The following is a 22,772-nucleotide window of genomic DNA, read 5'->3' on the forward strand; positions in this document are numbered from 1 at the left end:
ATTTGTTCTGGGGTTTGCTGTTATCCAGGATTCCCCCGTTCAAAATGCCACAGAGTTAGCCTCCAGGCAGATCCGAAAGAAAGCCTAGTAGTTCTACCGAGTGTTTTGACAAGCTACCACACATCTTTAAGTAAATAGTAAAGCCTTTATTTTTGTGTTAAGAACAGCATTTTGAAAATAAAACCTATCTGCCCATGCTTTACAACCTTTAAATTTGTAATATTTATATACAGTCATTTATGGTACACATTGATTGTCTTGAAATTTCTTTAACGATTTTTTTTTTAATAAGTATGCAACAGTCAGCCAGGGGAGGATAAAGGTACATTATAAAACACACATTAATACATTTAATAAATATATATTATCTATCAAAAATGAGCCTTAGCTCTTTATCAATTAATAAAAAGCACCTGCTGAGAACTCCTGTAAGCTGGTATAATCATTGCATCATTGGATTATAAAAGCCACAACGCTCCCTTTCAGTTTGGGTTTAACTCAGCATTGGCCAACCTAGATCACCCCGAGTTTACACTTGTTCAGTGGGCCCTGACACAATCTGTACTCAAAGCACTGGATCCCCAGAACTTCCCAGTTTGTCAGTTCTCTGCGCTGATTCCCTCACTCCCCACCCTACATATCCAGTGGAGAAATCCAGGATAGAATGACCATTTTCTATTAAAAGGGGGGACGAGAGTGGCTATTATAGTCCCAAAGTGATTTTAATAACCGGACACAGAAAGATTTGTGCTTACAGTTAGGTATTTTGATCACAGATGCTGTCCTTCCAGGTTATGTTCCCTCAACAAGTGTTGTTTACATAAATAGATCTTAAACAGAGGTGCTATTTGATTTCGTATTTAAACTTTGCTCCGTGGGGGCAGCTGGTGGCCACAGTCTCTTGGTGAAGAGGTCTCTTTGTACCCTTCAGGTGGAGTCATTAGAAAAATACCCATTCTCTGCTCTCTGCCCTCACTCCCCCCCTCTGCCCCATTGAGAGGGCATCCAGCCACTCTCAACCTTAAAGCCAAAATAAGACAAAACCCAGAAGCACGATAACATATCATAGATTTAAAAAGAAAGGGGGGAGAAAGGTCTCATCAAGTGAGGTTTCCTGTGGCTCGAAGCTGGTTCCATTTTTATGTTGGTGAAACATTACTTTCCCTTTTTTCCCATTTATACCATGCTCACCTTCTATGCCCGGACCAAGAACTGAGAGGGGAAACGCTCAGGTGAATTGCTCCCTTCTGCAAGGGAGGGGGGGCTCTTGCAGACGGAATCACTGATGGGATCAGAGAGCTCCAAAGGACTCCAGAGAGCGGGGGTAAGCAACCATTTCCTGGCACGAGAATGTGTAATGCTGTCGTTTTTCACTGGACTGGACCGAGGTGTTTGGAGATTTCTGTATTCTCAGAATCCTGGGACTGCATGCAACCGCCCCCATCCCCACCCCAGGTCCTAGCTTCTTTCCCTCCCTCCCCTCCCCAGTACTTCAGGTTTCCAGTCCACCAATGATGCTCCTCTGAGAGAGGACTGGAATCTGATTCTCTAGAAGCAAGCACATGCTGTGGGCCGGGGTGGGGCTGTTTCCCAAAGGTCAGGTACAGGTGGCATTCTGCTGCCATGCTTTTTCTTCCCCATGCATGGCAACTCAAGGAAGTACGCTGGCTGGAAGGAAAACTCGAAGTTGACCGCATTGGGACCGCCAAATTGGCCTTGTTTACCCCACTGCTCTGCAAGGTTGTGGGGGGGAGGGGACTGTGACGAGGACGGGACACAGCAGAGACTAGGGCCTTGAGAAAAATCAGGTTTATTAAAACAGCTCAGACATATTGGCTTATGAAGAGGTCAGTCCCCCCCCCTCCCCCCACCAAACACTAACCTTTTTCATTTTCTTTATAAAGGTTAAAGGCTTATGGGTTGTTTTATAGAAAAAGCAACAGAGTCATTAGCGTAGATGCCAAAGGGCTCACCCTCACTTATACATTTCATGCCATCAGGTTAAAATTCTTTGCTTCGAATCACTGCTAGTGATTATGCTGGCCAAACAGTGCAGAGAACATGGGGCTTTTTAATGGCCGAGATGTTCGAAATGCCAAATAACAAAGGAATGACTTGCTTAGGACGGATGGAAACCATGACAGAAACAATGGGCTTTGAAGAGAATCATTTTCATGGAACTTACAGAAAAACAAGTCAAAAATGCCCCACATACCCTCCAAGACAGCAAGAGCCCCTCGAGTGCTCCACCCCCCCTGGAACTTGCACTCCATCAACATATGAGATCGGAGAACTCGCTGCGTGCTAGGCAGCAGCGTGTCCTCTCTCCCCGGGGAGGCCCTGCTACGCGACATCATCACAGAAAATCTGCTGTGGCACCTGCCTTCTGGCCTGCCAGCCCAGGGGGCTGGAAGCTGATGGTCCATCTAAGTTTTTGAAATGAACATGGGAATAAAAGCCTGGGAAAGGGCTCGGGCGGAGGGGGAAAAAGAAACTGCTGCCCCAAGCCAGAATACTGCTATGACTCCACCAAGCAGGGAGGCGGGCTTGTTTTCCGGCCGTTAACCTGGAGCAGGAGGCCCACAGAGGGCACGGTGGTGGGTCACCACTTTCTAAATGTGATGGTCACTTCAATTCCCAGATAGCCTTCTCTGTATTGGCACATGCCAGGATCCCTCCACCACCACTGGTTGGAAAGCTCACCCCGTGATTCGGTTGGGACTCACCTTGGAATCACACCCACAACTCCTTAACTGCTCCTGACCCCGTGAAACGTGCAAACAGGCAAGCTGATGGAACAGTCCCCATTAGTCCTCTCAACGCAACAGTCATCTCCAAGAGGCCACCTGGGGTCTACTCGCTGGGGAGGGCAATGGTGTGGGGGACCTCCACAACCAACCCACACCAGCCTGGCCCACTGGCTGTGAATCTGGTTCTGTTCTACCCCCAGAGGATGAAACAGTCTGCCCAGCCACATTTTCGAGTGAGCCTAATACTATTTGCAATTAGCTTTGCTTTAGTTTGCAGGGATTGAGGTTGGTTTGGTATTACGTGTTTGTGTGTGTGTGTGGCAGGGGGCGAGAGGGCAGTCAGTGTTAGCTTTTCAGTTCAGCAGTGTTCACATTTACACGAAATCCCCTTGTGCAGGATTTCTAGATCTCCTGGCTGTCAGGCAGCCTTGTTTGGCTACTGTTACTGATTTCTCCCTCAAGAAAGACACAGCCAGGGAATAAAATCGGTAAGAGAGATTCTTATTCTCTGGAACTTAAGTCTTTCACCAGAGGTGTCTTCCAGTGTAACTTGGCGGAGCAGTTGGGATCTGGAAACAAGGATAACACAGCTAAGAACTCTGTGCTTTGCAAAGTCAACATCAAAAACCAATGTGTTAACAATGTGCCAAAGAGAAGTCCCCTTGCTTTCTCCTGATGGGCTGAGTAATTCCCAAGAAAAGCAGCAAGCACTGTGTGTTATATTGCGCTGTTCTTGGGAAGTCATGTCCTTTTTTCTATAATCACGCACCCCAAATGGATGTTTCCTTACCCAGAAACCCCCTTCACTTTCTAAGTCCGGGGTGTATTTATAGACACTGGTCTTGAAGAGACCAGGAGGGCTTAAGAGTGACTGATGGGGCCATTTTCTAACCATATTTATTAAAACACACAGGCCAAATGCTTTTGAGTCAGGCTTTTCTTGGCACCCAATAATAAAACAGCCCAGTGGATGGCAAGGGGTTTTCAGAAAGCAAATCTGTGAGTCTATTTGTCTTTGAGCCTGTTCCAAACCAGTGCAAACCAATGCCTCGCATACCATTCAAAAGGCCAGGAAAACCCAAATTCCCTCCAGAGATCAAAGACCATCCCTGACTTACGTTTAAAAAAAAAAAAAAAAGGAAAAAAAAAAAGCTCAGTTTGAGTTATGGAATTGGCACATGATATAAAGAATGGAAGTCCAATTTACATGTGTAAACTGGTATGCATTGTTTCTGAAAGAAGCATGTAGCTATGTTTGGAAATTAAATGTGGGAATGACAGTGTGTCTTTGGATTGCTGGAGAAACAAAATGATGTAATTCTACGGAGGCAAGATGTAAACAATGACAATTCTGCTGAAGGTCTGTTTGGCATCAGATAGTAAAACCTATTTTTGTGCTCGCAGGATAGAAATGATAATCACTCCAATTTCTGAAGACATCTTTTAAGGAGTAGAGGTGGGGGAATCCGGTGCCCAGCTGGGGCAGAGACAGGGGCCTGCAGCGAGTGGGGGGGGGGGGGGGTGGTTACACTAGGTTGGATGTCAGCAAAATCTGTCAGGGTTTCACAACTCTGGGCTTTTCCTAAAAGTCACCTCCCAGGGAGGGAGAGGTACCTTGTGCATAATGAAAGCCAGAGAATTCATTGGGTACAAGAGCCCCAAGAAATAGGGATGTTTTCAAATGAATCCACAGACTAAGTTAACTAAGTATAGGTGGGTCTTCCGTGCGTGGAGAAAGGGGATAGAGAGGGAAAGAACAATGGAAGCATTGCATGCATTCTAGCCGCAAGGGGCGTCAACTTGAGCCAGTGTTTTTGCAGGGCCCGTAAGCAGCCCCCACAGAGCGGTGTGTCCCAGTGAAACTGCCCCCCAACACTGACTGCTCTTTAGGCTTCTGGCCAAAACATCACCTCTTGATACTTACGGTCCCTCCATTGAGCACAACGGCCATCTCAGTCGGCTGATATACATTGCTTCTAAACGGAGCGCTGGGTCTGTTTCCCAAGCTGCCATTGCGAAATCCCGCTGTTCGGAGAGCTGAGGGGAGGCGGGAAGCCGCAACACAACACCAAAAAAAAAAAAAGAAAAAAAGGAAAAAAAAAAGCCCCACAATTTTGTTTTCTTCCCCTGCATCAACACCGTGCTCCCAGCACACATCCCCCACCCCCCTCCCTACTCCTCCCCATTGTCACAAGCCAGATTCAAAACAAAAGTCACAAAGGGGCTTTGTTCTCTGGCTCTCTTGGAGCATGACCCATCTCAGTGGGGTTGGGAAGTTTGTAGAATCCAGGGCCAGGCTGCTGGGGTGGGGGGCAGGGTTTTGAGCCTCTACCAGAGCCCCCCCCACCCCCAGGCTCTGCAGCCCATGGGTGATAAGGAAGCACCTCTGCATCCCTCAAGGGTTTCCTCTCTCCCCACAAAACGTCATTCATGTCAAGTTCAATACCACACCGCTCAACCCTGTTCACTGTTTCTAGATACACACAGGCGGACAACCCTAAGAATGTGGACACTGAGTACACAGTAGAGGTCATCTTCATGGGAAAGTGACGGGGGAGAGAACAGAGGGACTCCCAAGGACCAGGGTGGGGTATTTCTAATCAGGAAAAAAGGGGAGAGTGGTAGCAGAGAGGGCAGAATATGTCAGCACTTTTTAACCTAAGAAAGGTGGGTAAATGGTGTTTCTTATTTGCTTTGTGCTTGTAGAGATCTAATTTTCCTTTTTTTGTAAAGAAAGCCCCAGTTACACAAAGAAACATGGAAGGGACAAATGCATAAGGCTAAGTTGAAGAAGCCAGTCAGTAAAAGCTGCATACTGTTGTGATTCCAACTCAGATATTCTGCTAAAGGCAAAACTATAGAGAGAGTGGGAAGACTAATGATTGCCAGGGGCGTCAGAGGGGTTGGGGGGGGGGGGGGTGCGGTGTGCAGTGAGGAACAGGTGGAGCACAAGGCATTTTTAGGGCTGGGAAACAATTCTATCTGACACTATAATGGTACATAGATGAGATTACCCGTTTGTCCAAATCTATAGAACTGCACAAACAAAAGAGTGAGCTCTAAAATGTAAATGGTGGACTTCAGTTAATAGTAATGTATCAATATTGATTTATCAACTGCAACAAACGTACCACTAATGCAGGCTATTGATAATAGGGGCATGCGGGAACTCCCTGTAGTTCCTGCTCAATTTTTCTGTGAAACTACAACTGCTCTGAAAAACAATCTATTAAAAACTAATGAAGAAGGTAGAGGCACTATAAAAACAAAAGTCCATCTCAGCAGCAACATGGCATTGTCATAATTTTCATTCTCCTTGAAGGCACTAATCTTGCTTTGCTAAGAAAAGCCTCACTTCAGAGTCTTCCCTGAAGGGAGTCACTTGTCTGCCTGAAAAGTAGCGCGAGAACTTGGGGTTTTTACACATTACTTGAGGCAGGGACCAAAATCACCTTAGCAACATAGTGAACCATCATAGACTGCCAGCTAGGAGCCAGGCACTGTGTAAAGTACTTTATATATTAACTCATTTAATTTTCATAGCATGATAGGTGCTTTCATTATGTCCACCTTACATGGGGCACAGAGAAATTAAGTTACTAGCCCAAGGTCCCACTGTTGGAAAGAGGCTACACGAGCATTCAAACCCAGGCAGGGAATCTTCTTTGGTTTTTGTTTGTTTAAGTTCATTTATTTATTTTTGAGAGAGACAGAGACATGTGAAGAGGGGAGGGGCAGAGAGAGGAAGACAGAGAGAGAGAATCCCAAACAGAGCAACCAAGAGTCAGACACTCATTTCCAGGTTGGGGCACCTGGGTAGCTTGGTTGGTTAAGTGTCCAGCTCTTGGTTTTAGCTCAAGTCATGATCTCATGGTTTGAGGGATGAAGCCCCATGTTGGGCACTGCACTGACAGCACAGAGCCTGCTTGAAATTCTCTCCCTCTCTCTCTGTGCTCCTCCCCTGCTCTATCCCTCAAAATAAATAAACTTAAAAAAAAAAAAAGTCGGATGCTTAACTGACTAAGCCCCCCAGGCACCCTGAGAATCTGTGTTCTTAACACCATACTGGCTCCAAATACTGTTTTTAACCATCACATTCAGTTACCTGGAAGCAACTTTTTTTTTTTAAGAGAGAGAGAGGGAAAGAAAGAAAGAACTCAAGCTAGGGAGAGGGGCAGAGGAAGAGAGAGACAGAGAATCTTAAGCAGGCTCAATGCTCAGCGCAGAGCCTGACATGGGGCTGGATCCCACGACTTTGGTATCACGACCTGAGCGGAAACCAAGAGTCAGATACTCAACTGACTGAGCCACGCAGGGGCCCCAGAAGCAACTTAAACTTAAGTGACAGCTCAGCCCAAGCTGGACCGAAGAAACTGAGGTAGGGTGAACAAATGTTCCCAGACATAGGTACGCCAGTGTTTGCTTTAACGTCTCCCTCTGCGCCTTCAAGCAGCTCATTATGCGTGAGCTGAGCACAGAGATACCTTACCCAGGAAGTAGAGAAGGGGGAGCCAGGGAGTGGCATCAGAGGACTCTTACTAGTCTCAACTCCTAGCCAATACCTGCTGGAAGAGAGGGAACACCAAACAGCACCGCTCTCCTGATAATGCAGAGAACCGGCCAGCTGCGGTGGGAGAATCTGGCCCCAACACATTTCCTCCAAGAAACAAAGGCTCGACTCTACTGGCCATCTGTGGGGTGCCTCAGCCCAAGGGCTCCTCTCTGTAGTAGTTATTTGTGGTTCTCCTCTGGTAAACATCCCTCCCACATTCTGAGTGTTGGCTACGACTGCCTTCTACCCTGGCCTGAGGTTGGCATGTGACTTCAACCTGCCCAATAAGTTCCAATCAAAGTTAACTCTGGGATTTTTGCTCAAGCATCCTGGGAAATGGTCCTCTTTTCCACTGGGACTCTGTGCAAGCCCAGAGTTTGGGGCTGTCATCATGCTAACAGGGCCAAGACATGGAGAAAGACCAACTGTAGTCATCACTCACGTCTCCATGATCTAATGATTCCTGAAGCCTGATTCCCAGTACATTAGTGTCTTGCTGTTGTTATTTTGTTTTGTTTTTGCTGAAGCCAGTTCAAATCACATTTTTTATTGCTTGCAATGTCAAGTGTCCCAACTAACACCCCACTCTGACCTGGGTCAGCTGTGAAAGACAAGCAGGGCTCATCCATAAGAGTGTCCCCATAGGAATCTAAGTTTACAGTTTGAATGCCGGCCTTCTCTTACCCAGACTCTGAAAGTGAGGCTAGATTGGCCCTCCCCTGAAAGCTGATTTCAGGGCCTTCCATCAGGAAGCTAAGAGTCAGGGTTTAAATAGCCCTTCATCCTAATGAGATCTGAGAGCCCAAATCCCCCAAAAGAAAGAACACTTTTCTTTACTGCTCCTTTGAAAGGTGAACATTTAATATGCCTTGTTAACGCTTTCCCAGATGTGATCTGAGGTGCTACATCCTTCAGTACATTTTAATCTTTTATCACATACCTCATGCCTTGTTGATACTTATTAATAAGCGAGAGGCTGATGAAGTGGTATCTACCTAGGGTCTCATTTTGGGGAAGGAAATTCAGAAGCTGAGGGCACTGGGACTTGACCTGCAAGGAAAGAGAGCCCAAAAGGCTGGCTGGCTAAAATGCAAAAGAAACAGGGCCAACTGTAGCTCCTAGGCAAGGCCCTTTGTGGGGCCTGGTTCCCTAAAATACAAGCTGGCTGAGGTCAGCACTAAAGACAACAGCTGTTCTCACAGTGACAAGGAAGCATACCCAGATGTTCCCCAGCCAGCAAAGCAAGCGTTTCTAGAACAAAGGCAATCCTAGCCAGGACTCCAATTTAGTCTATGTGAACTTTGCCCGGGGCTCACCCTGCCTGGTCCCATTGGTCCCAGGTGAATTCTGGTGGACACACATTTGGGATGATCCAAAACAGGGCTATTAAAACTAAGTCTGACAACATCCAAGGTTGGGGAAGAAGTGGGGAAACAGGAATGGGGCTCTCATGAGTTATTAAGCCGGGGGAGGGGGAAGACAGTAAATGAGTTTAACTTCTGGGGGGCCATTTGGCTGCATATATGGAGATTTAGAGGTGCAGACTCTTTTATGCATGTCTAGGAATTTTTTTTAAGTTAATTGATCATGGGCCCAGAGGTGAATGTTCACTGCAGCATTACTTATACAGAAAGCCAGAAACAAGTGGAATGAATATGCATCAGCAGAGGATGAGAAAAGTAAACGATTGTGCCTAATGGGAAGCTCGGCATCATGAAAAGGATACTATGCTCCGCAGTCACTGGCCTGGAAGGGCCTCTGTCCACGAGACAATGCTGATTTAAGCAAGCACACTGCAGAACACTGCGTACATTGGTGGCTACATCTGTGAGTCACTTGGAGAGCTCAGAAAACCTAAGCCCAAACAGACTTATCCAATCAGAACAAGGGGGCAGGCCCTGGTAATTTTTTTGAGCTGCCCAAGTGATTCTAACGTACAGCTAGGTTAAGAACCGCTCTATGGGATTGTCTCGTGTGTGTGTGTGTGTGTGTGTGTGTGTGTGTGTGTGTGAAAGCGAGTGGGAGGAAGAGAGGGAGGGAGGGAGAGAGACTGTGTGTGTTCACTGAGAGATGTCTGGCAAGATGGGAGCAGTCAGCAGCAGCTCCCTTTGGGCAATGGGATTCTGAACAATTTTTGTTATTTTTACTTGCTGAAACTTCTACATGATTATTGTTGGGTTTTGTCATCAAAAAGGAATAATAAAGCTATTTTGTTTTGGAAAAGAAAGAGGGGACAGAAAGACAACTCACTTGGCTTGGGAATGTGTCAGAGCGTGAAATAGAGGAGGGTGTGACGTACCCCTAGACCCCTCATCACCAATGTGCCAGGCCTGATACTATTGGTACCGACCTGGGTCCCAGATACCTTTGTCCCTGGATCTTACGTACATATGAAGTACTGGCTGCATTTTCACAAGAAAAGATGCATGTAGTAGAGAACCAACATCCCCCCTCTTCCCTGCTCTTATAGTGTGAGCTTGAACAAGTTGCCCGATATTCCTGGACATCAGTTTCCTGCTCTATAAAATGGGGGATTGATAAACCCTGTATCCTCAAGGCACAAAGTTGTCCAGGCACATCAGTAAGATAAGGGCCACTCAAGTGCTTCGAGAAGAGAGGACTATTCTTTTTTTTTTAGATACTGATTTGTTTGTTTTGAGAGAGCGAGCATGAATGGGGGACAGGCAGAGGGAAAGAGAGAGAGAATCTTAATCAGGCTCCACGCTCAGCACAGAGCCTGATGCAGGGCTTGATTTCATGACTGTGAGATCATGACCTGAGCCGAACTCAAGAGTTGGATGCTTAACTGAGCCACACAGGTGCCCTGAGAGATGAGTAATTCTATGGTAGACTAATCAAGCATGTGGCCTCTGGATCCAGCATGTGTGGACTCAAACCCTGGCTCTGCCTCTTAGGCAAGATGTGTAGCCTTTCTGTGCGTCAGTGTCCTATCTGCAAAATGGACCTCAGTGGGTTATTGTAGGGATTAGATGAGATTAGCCACTAAAATGCTCAGAATGGTACCTGGTCCATGGTAAACACCTACTAAGGTTAAACGTTCTTACTTTTGAAGACCCCAATGCTTGGGTAGTTCTAGCATCTGTTTTATTACAAGTAAACTAGACCATCAGGTTCAACAACACTGAGTCTTAACCATCTGGGGTTCGCAGACAGCTTTGAGAATCTGACAAAGTGACAGACAAAAATTCCCCAATGAATGTACAAAAATGTACATCCATTTCAGGAGTTCTTACTACCTTTGAGGTCCAAGGGGAGTCTATGGGTCTCCTATAAAGAGGATCCTGTTCCAGGAGGAGCCAGGGAAGAGGTGGCTCCACCAGGACCCCACGAATTAGCCAGGCTCCTGACCTCTGCTCATCACATTCCCTGGAGGGCCCTCTGGGCTCCCAGTGATGATCCCCATCCTGACTCCTATCTTTTCCTGGTAACATGGTGAACCAGTGCCACCAGAGCTGACACTCCTGCTAAATCCTTTGACAAACATGGGCTTGCTGGCCTGAGGCTTTCTAGGAAGAATGAAACAGCTCTGATAAATACCACACCAGGGTTTCCAGCCCTGTCCACAGGTGGGTCCTCCCTCCAGTGGGTCTGGCCAGGAGTCGGGGGTACAGATGAAGCTGGGCACATCCAGGTGGGGAGGAGGGCACTGGGTGGCCTTGGAGGACCTGATGGTTCGATGTGCTTCCCCCTGCGTGCAGGGGACAGGCAGGCTGCCTTTAGCACTCAACCCAGAAAAGTAGACTCTGCAATACGACTGGCTGGTGAACATTGCCCAGGTACCTGGGTGAGCATCACTGAAAAGGGGACCGTGACCATCTGGAATGGGCCATCTCCCAGCTGTATGTCCTTGGGCAAGTCACTGAACCTCTCAGAGTCTCCACTTAATTCATCTATAAGATGGAGATAGTAATAGGACCTATCTCAGTGGGTGGAGGTGAGGCCTAAAGAGAAAACAGAGATTAAGGCCTTAGAATAGTGCCTGGCACATAGTAAATGCTCAATAAACAATGACTATACTAGGTAATAATTACTACTGCTGCTGCTGCTACTACTATTAATGCTGTCATTATTATTATTGTACCCCTGATAAATCTTCAGGTAACTGAGAAAAGGCAATTTTATTTAATTTCCAGTGCTGGGAACTTAGCCGACTCTTGAAGTAATGACTCTAAGAAATACTTCTGAAGCATCTATAGGGGCTCTGAGTGCCTGCATCACATCCTCTAGGCCCACCTCTGAATCCCGCCACAGCAGTGTGGACAGTCCTGGGTACCCAGACAGCCTCCACCTCTAGTGCCCACTAAATCTCTGCTTTTGTGCCTCAGAAGCCAATGGAACTTATGTAGCCAGAGTAGTGGGAGATGTGACAATGAGAGTAGGAGACCGAGGACACACATGAGGGTGAGTGATGGAGGAACTGGTGGCAGATGCTACAGGCTCCAGATTTCAAAGATCAAGTCTGAGGCTCGTTCTACATGCATCCCTGGCAGGACCGAGTCCCAACTGCCCACAGCAGTAACCAACATATTGGTCTACTTGTTTGGGCATTTCTGCCTTCTTGGTCTCGTTATCCGTCCCTCTCCCTTGCAGGGAACACTTCCTGGGTAAGCCAGCTGTACCCAAGTCTTGGGCTCTGCTTTCAGGGGAACCCAAGCAAGATACACATCCAGCATGCCAGGTCCTGGGGGAGACACTCAGCATGTGACACTCAGTATGTTACTTTTCACAACTCGAGAGGTACATTCTCTCATTGTCTGTATTTTATAGATGAGAAAAACAGGTTCAGAGAGGTAAAGCAATTTGCTTAAAGCCACACATCGAGGAAGTACAAAGGCAGGATTTGAATCCAGACATCTGACTCCAGGGCGCAATTCATACATTCGTGATGATGAAAGTGGGAAGGAGACACAAGCGTTGCTCCCAATATCCCCTGCATCCATCTAGCACTTGGACTACAAACTCAAACACTTCCAGGTAGCCAGAGAATTAATGTTAATATGTTATAGTGGCTGGGGTAGGGGCAACAGGGAATGGTGGGGAGTGTGGTAAACACAAAGTGGATCCCCATGTAAAGGAACAGCCACTTGGACTGCTTGCATAATTTAAGTATTGTAAATAATATTGCATAAACATAGGGGTGCATATATCCCTTCCAACTAGTGTTTTCATATTCTTTTGGTAAATAGCCAGGAGTGCAATTACCGGATCATAGGGTAATTCTATTTTTAATTTTTTGAGGAACCTCCATACTGTCTTCCACAGTGGCAGCCCAAGTGTCCCTCAACAGATGAATGTATAAAGAACACGTGGTATGTATACAATGGAATATTACTCAGCCATAAAAAAGAACGAAATCTTGCCATTTGCAACAACATGGGTGGATCCAGAGAGTAGAATGCTAAGTCAATGCAATACTGTATGATTTCACTCTTATGTAGAATTTAAGAAACAAAACAAACGGAAAAACAAAAACAGACTCTTAACTGTAGAGAACAAACCAGAGGGGAGGTGGGTGGAGGTGGGAGGGTGGGTAGAATAGTTGAAGGGGATTAAGAGTACACTTGTCCTGATGAGCACGGAGCAATTATTCGGAGCTGTTGAATCACTGTATTGTGCCCCTGAGACTAATATAACACTGCCATGTTAACTACACTGGAATTAAAAACAAACAAACAAAAGAAAGGAGCAGCCACAACTCCTGAGAGGTCGGGCCTTCCTGCACACACCGTCCATCGGCTCCAGGCAATTGTTGCCAGGTGGGAATGTCGACCCAGCATTGCCAGAGCTGACTTTTCAAAAGAGGTGAGAAACCTGGGTTTTATATTTAAATAAGTTGGCAATTGATAAGAAAACACGCTAAATAAAAACCCATCTCTGGGCCAGTTTTATTTAGCACAGGAGCCAATGTTTGTGGGCTCCCATCTGCCAGGACACTGCCCTCCCCCGCCCGGATCACCCATCCCCACTGGAGAGAAAGAAGGGAGTCCTTCTGGGGCAGATGGCCCCAGAGGCCACCCCGCGCCAGGGGGTGGGGTGGCGATCACGTTACCTGCGTTGTGTTCATCCATGGAGAAGGCCTTGTTCTCCATGTAGGTCCGCGGCAGCTGCACATCCTCCTCAAACGCCGTCTCCCGCATCCTCGGCTGCGACGTGTCGAAGTAGTTGGGCGTGTTCTCCTGCGGGGCCGGCAGAATGGTGCAGTGGATTTCAGGGATGGCATGGAAGATGACGAAGACCCAGCCGCTGGCCACCAGTGTGATGGCCAAGGTGGGGTCGCCCCAGGCGTCTCCCTGCCGCAGCTCCGCGTTGCCAAAGAGGTACATGGTCATCCAGGCCACCCAGATGAGCACAGAGAGGAAGGCCGTGACCAGAATGCAGGCCCCGTTCTGCTTCCACTTCTTGAACTTGCCGCACAGCGTGAAGAGGGCCAGCCCCAGGGCTGCCACAAGCAGTACCATGTCGTAGATGAGGGCCATTACAAAGTCCATGGGCTCGTAAGCGCAGGCCGGCTTCGCGTCGCGCAGCACGGTCAGCACCAGCCACTCGATGGCGATGATGACCTGCACGAGCATCAGGCACAGCGCCACGCCCACCAGCTGCCAGCCGGATGGGCTCTTGCCGTGGCGCACCAGCCTCCGCACACGCCACGCCTGGCTCAGCAGGCAGGAGAAGCAGAGCGCGAAGAGGACGCCCCAGAGGAACCTGCGGACCGAGCAGATAGTCTCGTCCTCCCGGATGATGAAGGCGAACGTCAGCCCGAAGAGGCCCAGGGTCCCCAGGAGGAAGAGGAAGTGGAGGCCCACGGGGTCCTTCTTCTCTTTGTCCTTGATAAATGGCAGCCGCACCAGCAGGATGAGCATCAGGAGCAGCGTGATCAGGGCGCCTGCCCCGGCCACCGCCTCCACCACGATGCCCCAGATGGTGTCCAGGTCGCAAAGGGACACGTACTGAGGGAGAAGATCCAATCCGCAGCCCCGGGACGTGCTTGAGTTCTCAGAAGCCCCGGAGGCAATTACGAAGAGCAGGAGGAAGGCAAGCACCTGGTGGGTTCTCATCTTTCTCTCTGACACCAGAAATGTTCCAGAATATTGAGGATGGAGGAGATGTTTGGAGGGAGAAAAAGACCAGTTCACTGTCAGATTCCCACTTTCCTGACTTAAGACCCACGTCATTTCAAACCTGCTAGCCCATAAGTTACTTCTGACAGGTCAGAAAAAGGCACCCCTTTCTCCAGACAGCACAGCCCCTGGGGTGGGGGTGGGGTGCACGACCCGGATTTCAGCTCCCATCTGCCGCCTTGGTCTGGCACAGTGAACAATCATGAATCATCATTGCTAGTGGTTGGAGAAGAGCGTGAGAGAGATTCACTCTCTCTGTATACTCTTTTGTATTCTTTGATTTTTATATTCTGTGCTGTGTCTGACCTCTTCAAAAATAAGGGAATGAAAGCAAAACTTTAAAGAGACAGCCATAAACCCAGCACTGTGCTGAGAATGGTATGTACTGCCTCCTTTCAGTCTCTCAATGGTAACGGCTAATATTTACCCATGACTCACTCGAAGCCAGGCACTAGGCACATCCAGTCCTTACCCTGGTGACAAAACCGGGTCTCCAAGGGGTTAGGATACTCGCCCAAGCTCCTAGAAGCATGCCCTCATTTCAAACATACCATATCCAATATGAACTATCTTCCTGGGATCCCCCTCTCCCTCTGCCCTCACACCTCCCCCAAAGGTCACCAGGGAACCCATCCTCACTGCACCTCCATCCCTCCCTCCCCAGGTGCTTGCAGGATTCCTCTTGGTACTCTTTCGGGACTCCCCACAGCAGCCATGGCAAATGGGCTTAACCCAAGTCCCATCTTGCCCCTCCTGCTTCTTCTGCTTAAACACTCTTGACCCCTTGAGTGTAAAACTGCACCCCCCCCAACTCCCTGACCATGTCACCCTCTGAGACCTTGGCCAAGGTCACAGCCCCATCCCTCTTCACCAGAGCCTGTCTATTTCTTTCTTTGCTCTAATCATCTCTGGATTTTTTTTTTCTTGCCTGTTTACTTTGTTTCTCTCATTCTTTTTCCTCTTTTCCCTGCCTTTCTCCACTTCAAGATGCAGGAGGACACAGACACTGTCTAGGTCAATCACAGTAGACCAGGGTTTCTCAACTTTGGGGTCACTGACATTCTGGGCCGACCATTCTTTGCTGTGAGGGCCGTCCTGTGCATTGTGGGATGTTCAGCAGTACCCTTGGCTTCTATCCACGAGATGGGTGTCCGTGGCACACCCACTCCCCAAACTGTGACAACCCCAAAATCTTTTGACATTGCCAAATGTCCCATGGGGGTGGGGATGCAAGATCGCTGGATGAACACCACTGGTGTAGACTGAAGCACCAGCACACAGTGCTGGCACAAAATAGATGCTTAGTAAATGTTGAATGAACGACAGACTTATTCACCAGGACCCTATCCTCTACCCCACTGGCACCAGCTCTTGCTTTTGGAGGGAGCCTGGCCTTCAGAAAGCCATGGCCTACACAGCTCTGCTCTCTTGGTCATTTCCAGGGGGCTCAGGCTGGACCTACCACCTTGGCTGCACATGAGTGAGGCTGTAACCAGCCACCTCCAGCCACCTCCAGCTCATCCCTGGGGCTTCCTTAAGTAAATGCAGTATCGACTTCTCTCTCTCTCTTTCTGCTCTTTTATGGGATCCCGTGAGCAGCACTCATCCTGCCTTGGCCGTGAAGCCATTGACTGGGATAAATTATTGATGACACTGGATGAGGAGCCTGGTGCTATACGGATCGTCACCTTTGCCTATAGATGAGAGAAGGCAGGCCCAGAACAGAAGGCATCTGGCAAGAGATGCTTCTTTTTTTTTTTTTTTAATGTTTATTTATTTCTGAGACAGAGACAGAGCATGAGTGGGGGAGGGGCAGAGAGAGAGGGAGACAGAATCTGAAGCAGGCTCAGATTCTCAGGTCGCTCGACTGACTGAGCCAGCCAGGTGCCCCATGGCAAGAGATGCTTCTTAAATGCATCCCAGCATCCCACTCAAGCAAATTAGGGGTGAGGATGCACGCCAGAGGCTGGCAGTCAGACTCATGGTCCGGCCCCTATTCATCCAGCCAATTAACTTCCCTTTTTGTATTAAGCCAGTTTGAGCTGGGTTTGTGTTAATTGCCAACAAAGAAGTTCTATTATTCCTCCCACATCATGTGGCCCCCTTCTTCCAGGACGTCCTCCCTCCCCAACATCTAGGCATGTGGATGCAACCAATGGCAGCCAGGCGTTTTAGTGGGATCCAGCTGTCTCAAGTGGGATTATTCTTATTGTCAAGGATGCCCATGAGGGGACAGCCACCCCACTCTACAGAACAATGTCTAGGATGATCTGGACGGCTACACACTGCCTCAGAATGAAGCAGAGTCTGGCTCATGTAGGATTTCTGGGGGATTCAGAATTGCCCTCCAGAGTTTTCTATTTTGCCATAGTGACAATGACAGTAACTAACTCTTAGTGCTTGCAACACTGTAGGCACACTTTTATGAACTTCACATATAGTAATGACTTATAATCTGCACAGTGACATTACGAGGCAAGTACTATTACTATTTCCATTTTACAGGAAATAAAACATGGAGTTCAGCTGGCTTGTTTGAGGTCACACAGCTAGAAAGTGGTGGAGCCAGGAGGCAAACAATTGTACTATTGTTACTTGGGCTTCTTATGACAGACCAGGGCTCTAGAAATGTCACCTGGTGAGTGAGCCCTTTGCTGGTCAGTCTGTCTAAATTAGGTCCTTCCTGCCTCCCTGAAGCTCTATGCCAGTACTTTTGATTTTCATCTTTGTAGCATGTGCCATAATTTCCAAATATTTTGTTACCCTTTTGGTCTGTTTCCCCCCTCTCCCATGTCCAAGCCCTTGTTTGTCTTGTTCTGCACAGACTCTAGTACTTGGCACATGGGCAGGGCTCACAACCCAGCTGCTGGATAAATATGGATGAATGGATAAATATGGTCTCAAACAGGGGCGCCTGGGTGGCTGAGTCGGTTAAGTGTCCGACTTTGGCTCAGATCATGATCTCACGGTTCATGGGTTTGAGCCCCGTGTCGGGCTCTGTGCTGACAGCTCAGAGCCTGGAGCCTGCTTTGGATTCTGTGTCTCCCTCTCTCTCTGTCCCTCCCCTGCTTGCATTCTGTCTCTCTCAAAAATAAACATTAAAAAAATTTTTTTAAGTATATGGTCTCAAACCGTCATGTGACCCCAGTAGGGCAGATGTTCTTATTGCTGTCTTACAGAGGAAAGAACTGACGGTCTGAGAGGGTTAAGTCAAAGTTTCATCCTCAGACTGCCAACAGCAGCAGTGTCGCCTGGGAGCTCGCTAGAAATGCAGAATCGAAATGCAGAATCGCAGAGGGTGGGCCTAGCCCCCTGTGTTTCAACAAGCCCCCGCAGCAAGCTCCAAGTGTGTTCAGATGACTGGGCACATGGAGGGCTGAGAAGCTCAGACATACATGCAGCAGGGTAAGCCAGGACCCACGGCCCCAGTACATTCTGCCTCACCAACCCTGCCAGAGAGCAAGCGGGAGGCACCCACGTCAGGATGCACCCCATCCAGCTGCATCAGCCACTTAGTGCTTCCTCCCCCCACCCCCACCCCCCCACTCTGCATCCCCACCCCAGGAAAAGAGCAGTGCTACAGGAATCCCAAACTGAACAATGCCAGATTAGAGGTTTCAAGTCAGCCGCAGGCAAGGCTGATTGGGACGGGATGAATATATGGCAACAGACCCATGGGATGGAGGCGTGCAGCTCCTCAAAAGGAGTAATGAACAAATGTGAGCGACTGCACAAGCCTCGGCTCACATACTAATTACCTTTGCTGCCAGCCGGGCTCCCAGAAATGTGACTCATTCAGAGGCCCTTAAATACACTATCTCTCTCTCTGTGTCACACACACTCTCTCTCTCTCTCTCTCTCTCTCTCTCTCTCTCTCTCTCTTTCTGTGTCTCTCTCTGTCCACCACCCCCACCTGCAGAGGGGCCAGAAGCCTCCGGCAGGTGGTGGAGGAACACGCTCCATTTCTCCATCTCTCCACGAGCTGGGGCCTGTAAAGGCTGGAAAGAATGCAGGCAAGTTTCCTTGCGTGAGAAAGGACAGCGCTGCCTGCCTGAAGGCCACATTCAGGGCTGGTTCTCCCAGCCCCGATCCCCATCAAGCAGGGTGAACTGCTGAGTGAGGTCTTCTGGTTTCAAGTCCTGCCCTTGCCACTTGCTGGTACCTGGTGACCCTGGGTGGCTGATTGAACCTATCTTGCCTCAGTTTTCCTCATGTGCAAAATAGGGGCATTAACAGTACCCAATATGTGGTTGTGAAGATTAAAATAGTAAGTTTTAGGACAGTAGTTGACACAGGGTATGCTGTCTGTTAAATAAATAGAAATGGTTGGTAAATATTCCCTCAACTGAGGTTATGAACTTTCCTGACTGCTTTTCCAGGAGGAGCAGTTGCCATGGAGATGGGGGAAGAAGGGGGTTCACCCAAGTGTTTATCCACCACTGGTTTCCAGCCTTCCCCATCATGCCAAGCAAAGAGAACCCTGAGTAGAAGGGGAGATATCTTTGGTAGTAGTCTACCCTAAGAACCTCTAAACTCACCTGATACCCAAAGCAGGTGCTCTAAGTGGAAGCCTCCCTGTGAAGGTGGTTTTCCCATGGGAAACCCAGGCCAGCCTGGGTGCCCTGAAGCTCAGTCTCTCTGTCAAGAAGTCAGAGGGAGGACATCCAGGGACCAGACACTGGCCATTCCCTTGGGAAACTAGTGTCCTCATCTGCCCACTACCCATATGAAAAGAGATACAAGATGTATAAAACCACTCTGAACACACATTCTGACCAGCCTCTCTTCAGCTACTACCAGCAGGGCTCTAAGGAGACCACTTGTCCTCCACCTTGAGGCCCCTTCCAGTGCCCAGCAGATCAGAGGCATCTTAAACCTATCTTCTTTAAAGATGCGGGGAGATGCTAGAGCATGGAAGGGAAAGAAAAAAAAAGAAAACAAAACTGAGCAGGCGGGGAGGGGGCTGTCCCACTCCCGGGCATAGTTAGTAGTTCGGTACGTGGATGAATGCCTGGCACAGAATTTACCTACCCATCAATCTCATCCAGAGTGGAAGACCGCAGTGGGAGTGAAGCCAGACATAACTATGTGACATGGGGCATTACTTAACCTCTCTGACTCTCAGTCTCTTCCTCTATAAAACAAAGATAGCGGCTGCCTTCACAAAGCTGGTGTGAAAAGTACACGAGAAATACTCAGCAAAGGGTTGGGCACAAAATAATTGTCTTATTAAAAAGACAATCAGGATTCCATTGTCTTTCCTGTTGAGAAAATGGAGGTAGAGAAGTGAGGCAGCTTGGCCAGAGGCTTACTGGAATTCATAAGCCATTTCTCCAAATGGACGAAAACCCATTTCTCCGAACTCCTGACCCAAGGCTTTCCACTGCACCTCTGATTTGAGCCCTCACCCCACGTCTGGCAGAAGGCCAGGATGAGGCTGTGAAGCCAGTCTCTCCACACACCCCAGCATGACACCGTGTCCCAGCCAACTCCTGCTAGAGCTGATGGTGCTGGTGCATTTCCTGCTCTGTAAGATTAAACTGTTACAAGGTTTCCTGACATTAAACTCTTTCCCAGACCCACAATCCCACCATCTGATATCTTTTCCAAGTTACACCATCTCATAATCTTCATTCCCAATGCTGCCCAGACCACCAGCCTATTTGGGGGCCCTTGAATTTAATAAGCCTCCTAGGTTAGTAAACAGGGTTGCCAGAACACAAGCTCCGTGATCCATGAATATGCAAAGCAGCTCCAATCCTGTAAATAAAAGCAATCATTTAAATGCAAATTGCATCCCTGGCTGCCCATTCCGGGGTGGATGGTTCCTCTTGGGCAGTAATTCCGAGAAGAAAATGTGACTAACTCAGAACCCCCAGGAAGCTCAGCGTGAAGTGCTTATGGGGCCAAGGGCTCTGGGTGGGGATGGGCAAGAACTACCTCAAAGTGGGGAGTGAATTTTAAAACCTGAGCAGCTCCTCAAGTGGGCTCACAGGGCAGGCCAGGATCAAAGCAGTCCCCACAGGCTGTATGGAGACCCTCAGAGGCTCCCCGCACCTCAACATCCCCAGAGGCAGAACGAAAGGGGAGTTGCTTTCCACTTCCATGTTGAGGTCAGGGGAGTTTTAAAAATTAACATCCCTTGGTTCCCACTCAAAACCCTCCAAGGGTTCACTGGCCCAAGGAGAATAAAACCTAAACTCCTTTCCATGGCCCAAAAGATTGCGGTCTGGCTGGTCTGTACCATTCCTTCTCCCACCCACCCCCTCCACATCTGCTTCCGAGCTCCAGCCACAATGGCCTTTGTTCAGTTCTAAGCTCATTCCCACCTCCAAGCCTTTGCACTTGCAGTGCCCTCTGCCTGCACAGTGGTCCCCCAAGATCTCCCACTGTGGGAGATCTTGCCAGGCTCCACAAAAATATCACTCCCAAGAATGGTCTTCCATACATACATCAACACTAGTCACTTTATTTGACATCCTCCTGTTTTATTTTCCTGGCAGCTCTTATCCCAATTAGAAGTTATATCTACTTGCTATTCATTTACTTATTTAGTGTTTGTTCACCCACCTGGCCGGTGCCCGGAGAGCGGGGGCTTGTCCATTTTCTACACTGTACTGCCCCAGACCCAGTTCTGTAGGTGGTACATTTACTAAAAGAACAAATTAAGCAATAAAGATTTTGAGCCCTTTCTAACAAGGCTGCTTGCCTGCCCCAAATGGCGACTTCTTTCCCCTTCCATTTTTCTCTTTCTCAACTCAGCTGACCCCTTTTCAGACTTAGAGCAGAAACAGATAGAAAACCCTTCACTCCACAGCCTAGTTACAAAACTGGCCTCGTGGAGTGCTCCCAACCAACAGATGATGATTTGCATTCTATTTACATGCTATTTGCATGCAGCTTAACTCGAAGTCTGAATGCTCCGCAAGCCCCCCACCCCACCGAAGAAACTTCTGAATCAAGGTTCCTTGGCTGAAGTTCCGTGGCTTTTGTGCCAGGTCCCTTCCTTCACTTTTCCCTCACTTCTCTTGTCTTTTCGAGGACCCCCAGTTCCTCCTGGGCGCTGCTCAAGTGCCCCCCTCCCCCCCCAATCCTGGCGCAGTTGGGCAGCCAGTGTGGCGCGTGGGCCGGGGCCCCAGACAGGGACGCCGCTGCCCGCCACACTCCAGGGGCCTTTGTCCGCGCTCCAAGGAGCCGCCCCCTTAGCGAACCGGGGACGAGTTGGGAGGGGGAGATTGGCCAGGCCTGTGTGTGACAGAGCAAGGGCCACGGAACGAACTCGCGAGCTGCGCTGGGCCGTCCTCGGTGGCAAGGTCGGCGCTCCGCTCCCAGCCTGCCTTAACTCGCTCCCCCGGGCCCAGGCGGGTGCGAGCGGTAGGGATCCCGGGATGTGCGGGGCTGGGCACATCCCCTAGGACAGCGAACGCACCACAGCACAGGGCTCGTCCTAAGCCCCAGCCGGGTCTGAACAGAAACGCCAACCCCTCGCCATTGTATGCAGCCGCCCCTCATTTGTCCCTCGGCCCCAGGTCTCGGCTCTGCCTCTCTTCCCCCGCAGTGTTCCCCCCTTGTCCCGTAGTGCGCAGGCACTGTCGGCTGCGAGCCTGGCCCCCAACCCCTGCAGCAGGTGCGGCAGCTCACCCCCAAAGCCGGGTCCTTATGCCCCCAGCTTCGTCTGCCCTGTCTGTGGTCAGCCCCCACGCTGACCACGCGGCCCCCGGACCTGCCCGCGGCTCCCCTCACACGACGAGTTACTCGGGTACGGCTGGACTCCTTTACACTACTCCCAGCTGCCCTTTACCTGTGGTCCCCCCCAGACCCTCCTCAGAGACTTGGATCTCCACCTGGTCCGGGTACACAGCACCCTCCCCCCCCCCCCCCCCGCCCCATAAAGGTTTCCAGGCCTCCCCTCCCCCCGCCCCGCCCTCTACGGCTCTTCTCCCGCGGCACTGTGGTACCCCCCCAATGTCGACCCCCATCTCCCCCAGCAGACTAACCCCCAGGGCCGCTCAGAAGGGCACAAGAAGCAGACTCCCGATCCTCCCAAGCCCACGGCGGGAAAAGTTTCTGGGGTCGTCCAAGCTCCCTCCACCCCATCGGCGCGGCTTGCACTCACCGACCCCCGCGGCCACGCAGCGCCGACGCTCCTGCTGGTTCTCGGCCTCAAGTCACATCTCTGCAGCGCGGCTGCGGCCCCCGCCCCGCGCGCGCCCGCCCGCCCGCCGGTCCTGTCTCACTGCATAGCCCTCGCGAGCCGATGCCTCGCGAGGCGCCCCCTGGCCCCGCGCTTGCCGCTGCAGCCGCGGCGGCCCCGCCCCCTGGCCGGCCCCG

At 49.6% G+C, this 22,772-nt stretch overlaps 1 protein-coding gene across 1 annotated transcript; it reads right to left on the minus strand.

Moving 5' to 3' along the window:
• Positions 1-125: 125 nt before the first annotated feature.
• GPRC5B (G protein-coupled receptor class C group 5 member B) lies at positions 126-22,713 on the minus strand. Its single transcript, XM_019468746.2, has 4 exons — positions 22,558-22,713; positions 13,373-14,386; positions 4,675-4,787; positions 126-3,319 (listed from the first exon to the last, which is right to left on the minus strand). The coding sequence occupies exons 2-4, from the start codon at positions 14,376-14,378 to the stop codon at positions 3,275-3,277; spliced, it is 1,164 nt and encodes a 387-aa protein (XP_019324291.1). The 5' UTR covers positions 14,379-14,386; positions 22,558-22,713; the 3' UTR covers positions 126-3,274.
• Between the last annotated feature and the right edge of the window lie 59 nt (positions 22,714-22,772).

This window comes from Panthera pardus, unplaced genomic scaffold, assembly GCF_024362965.1.
Source record: "Panthera pardus isolate Hobbes unplaced genomic scaffold, ASM2436296v1 HiC_scaffold_5, whole genome shotgun sequence".
NCBI lineage: Eukaryota > Metazoa > Chordata > Mammalia > Carnivora > Felidae > Panthera > Panthera pardus.

Bases quoted from the DNA above. Each gene is read 5' to 3' on its own strand.
- GPRC5B (XM_019468746.2), bottom strand. From the start codon at position 14,378: ATGAGAACCCACCAGGTGCTTGCCTTCCTCCTGCTCTTCGTAATTGCC. The intron at 4,788-13,372 runs GTAACGTGATCG...GCCTCCCCTCAG, and splicing joins CATGGATGAACACAACGCAG to CTCTCCGAACAGCGGGATTT. The intron at 3,320-4,674 runs GTAAGTATCAAG...CCTTGTTTCCAG, and splicing joins TTGTGCTCAATGGAGGGACC to ATCCCAACTGCTCCGCCAAG.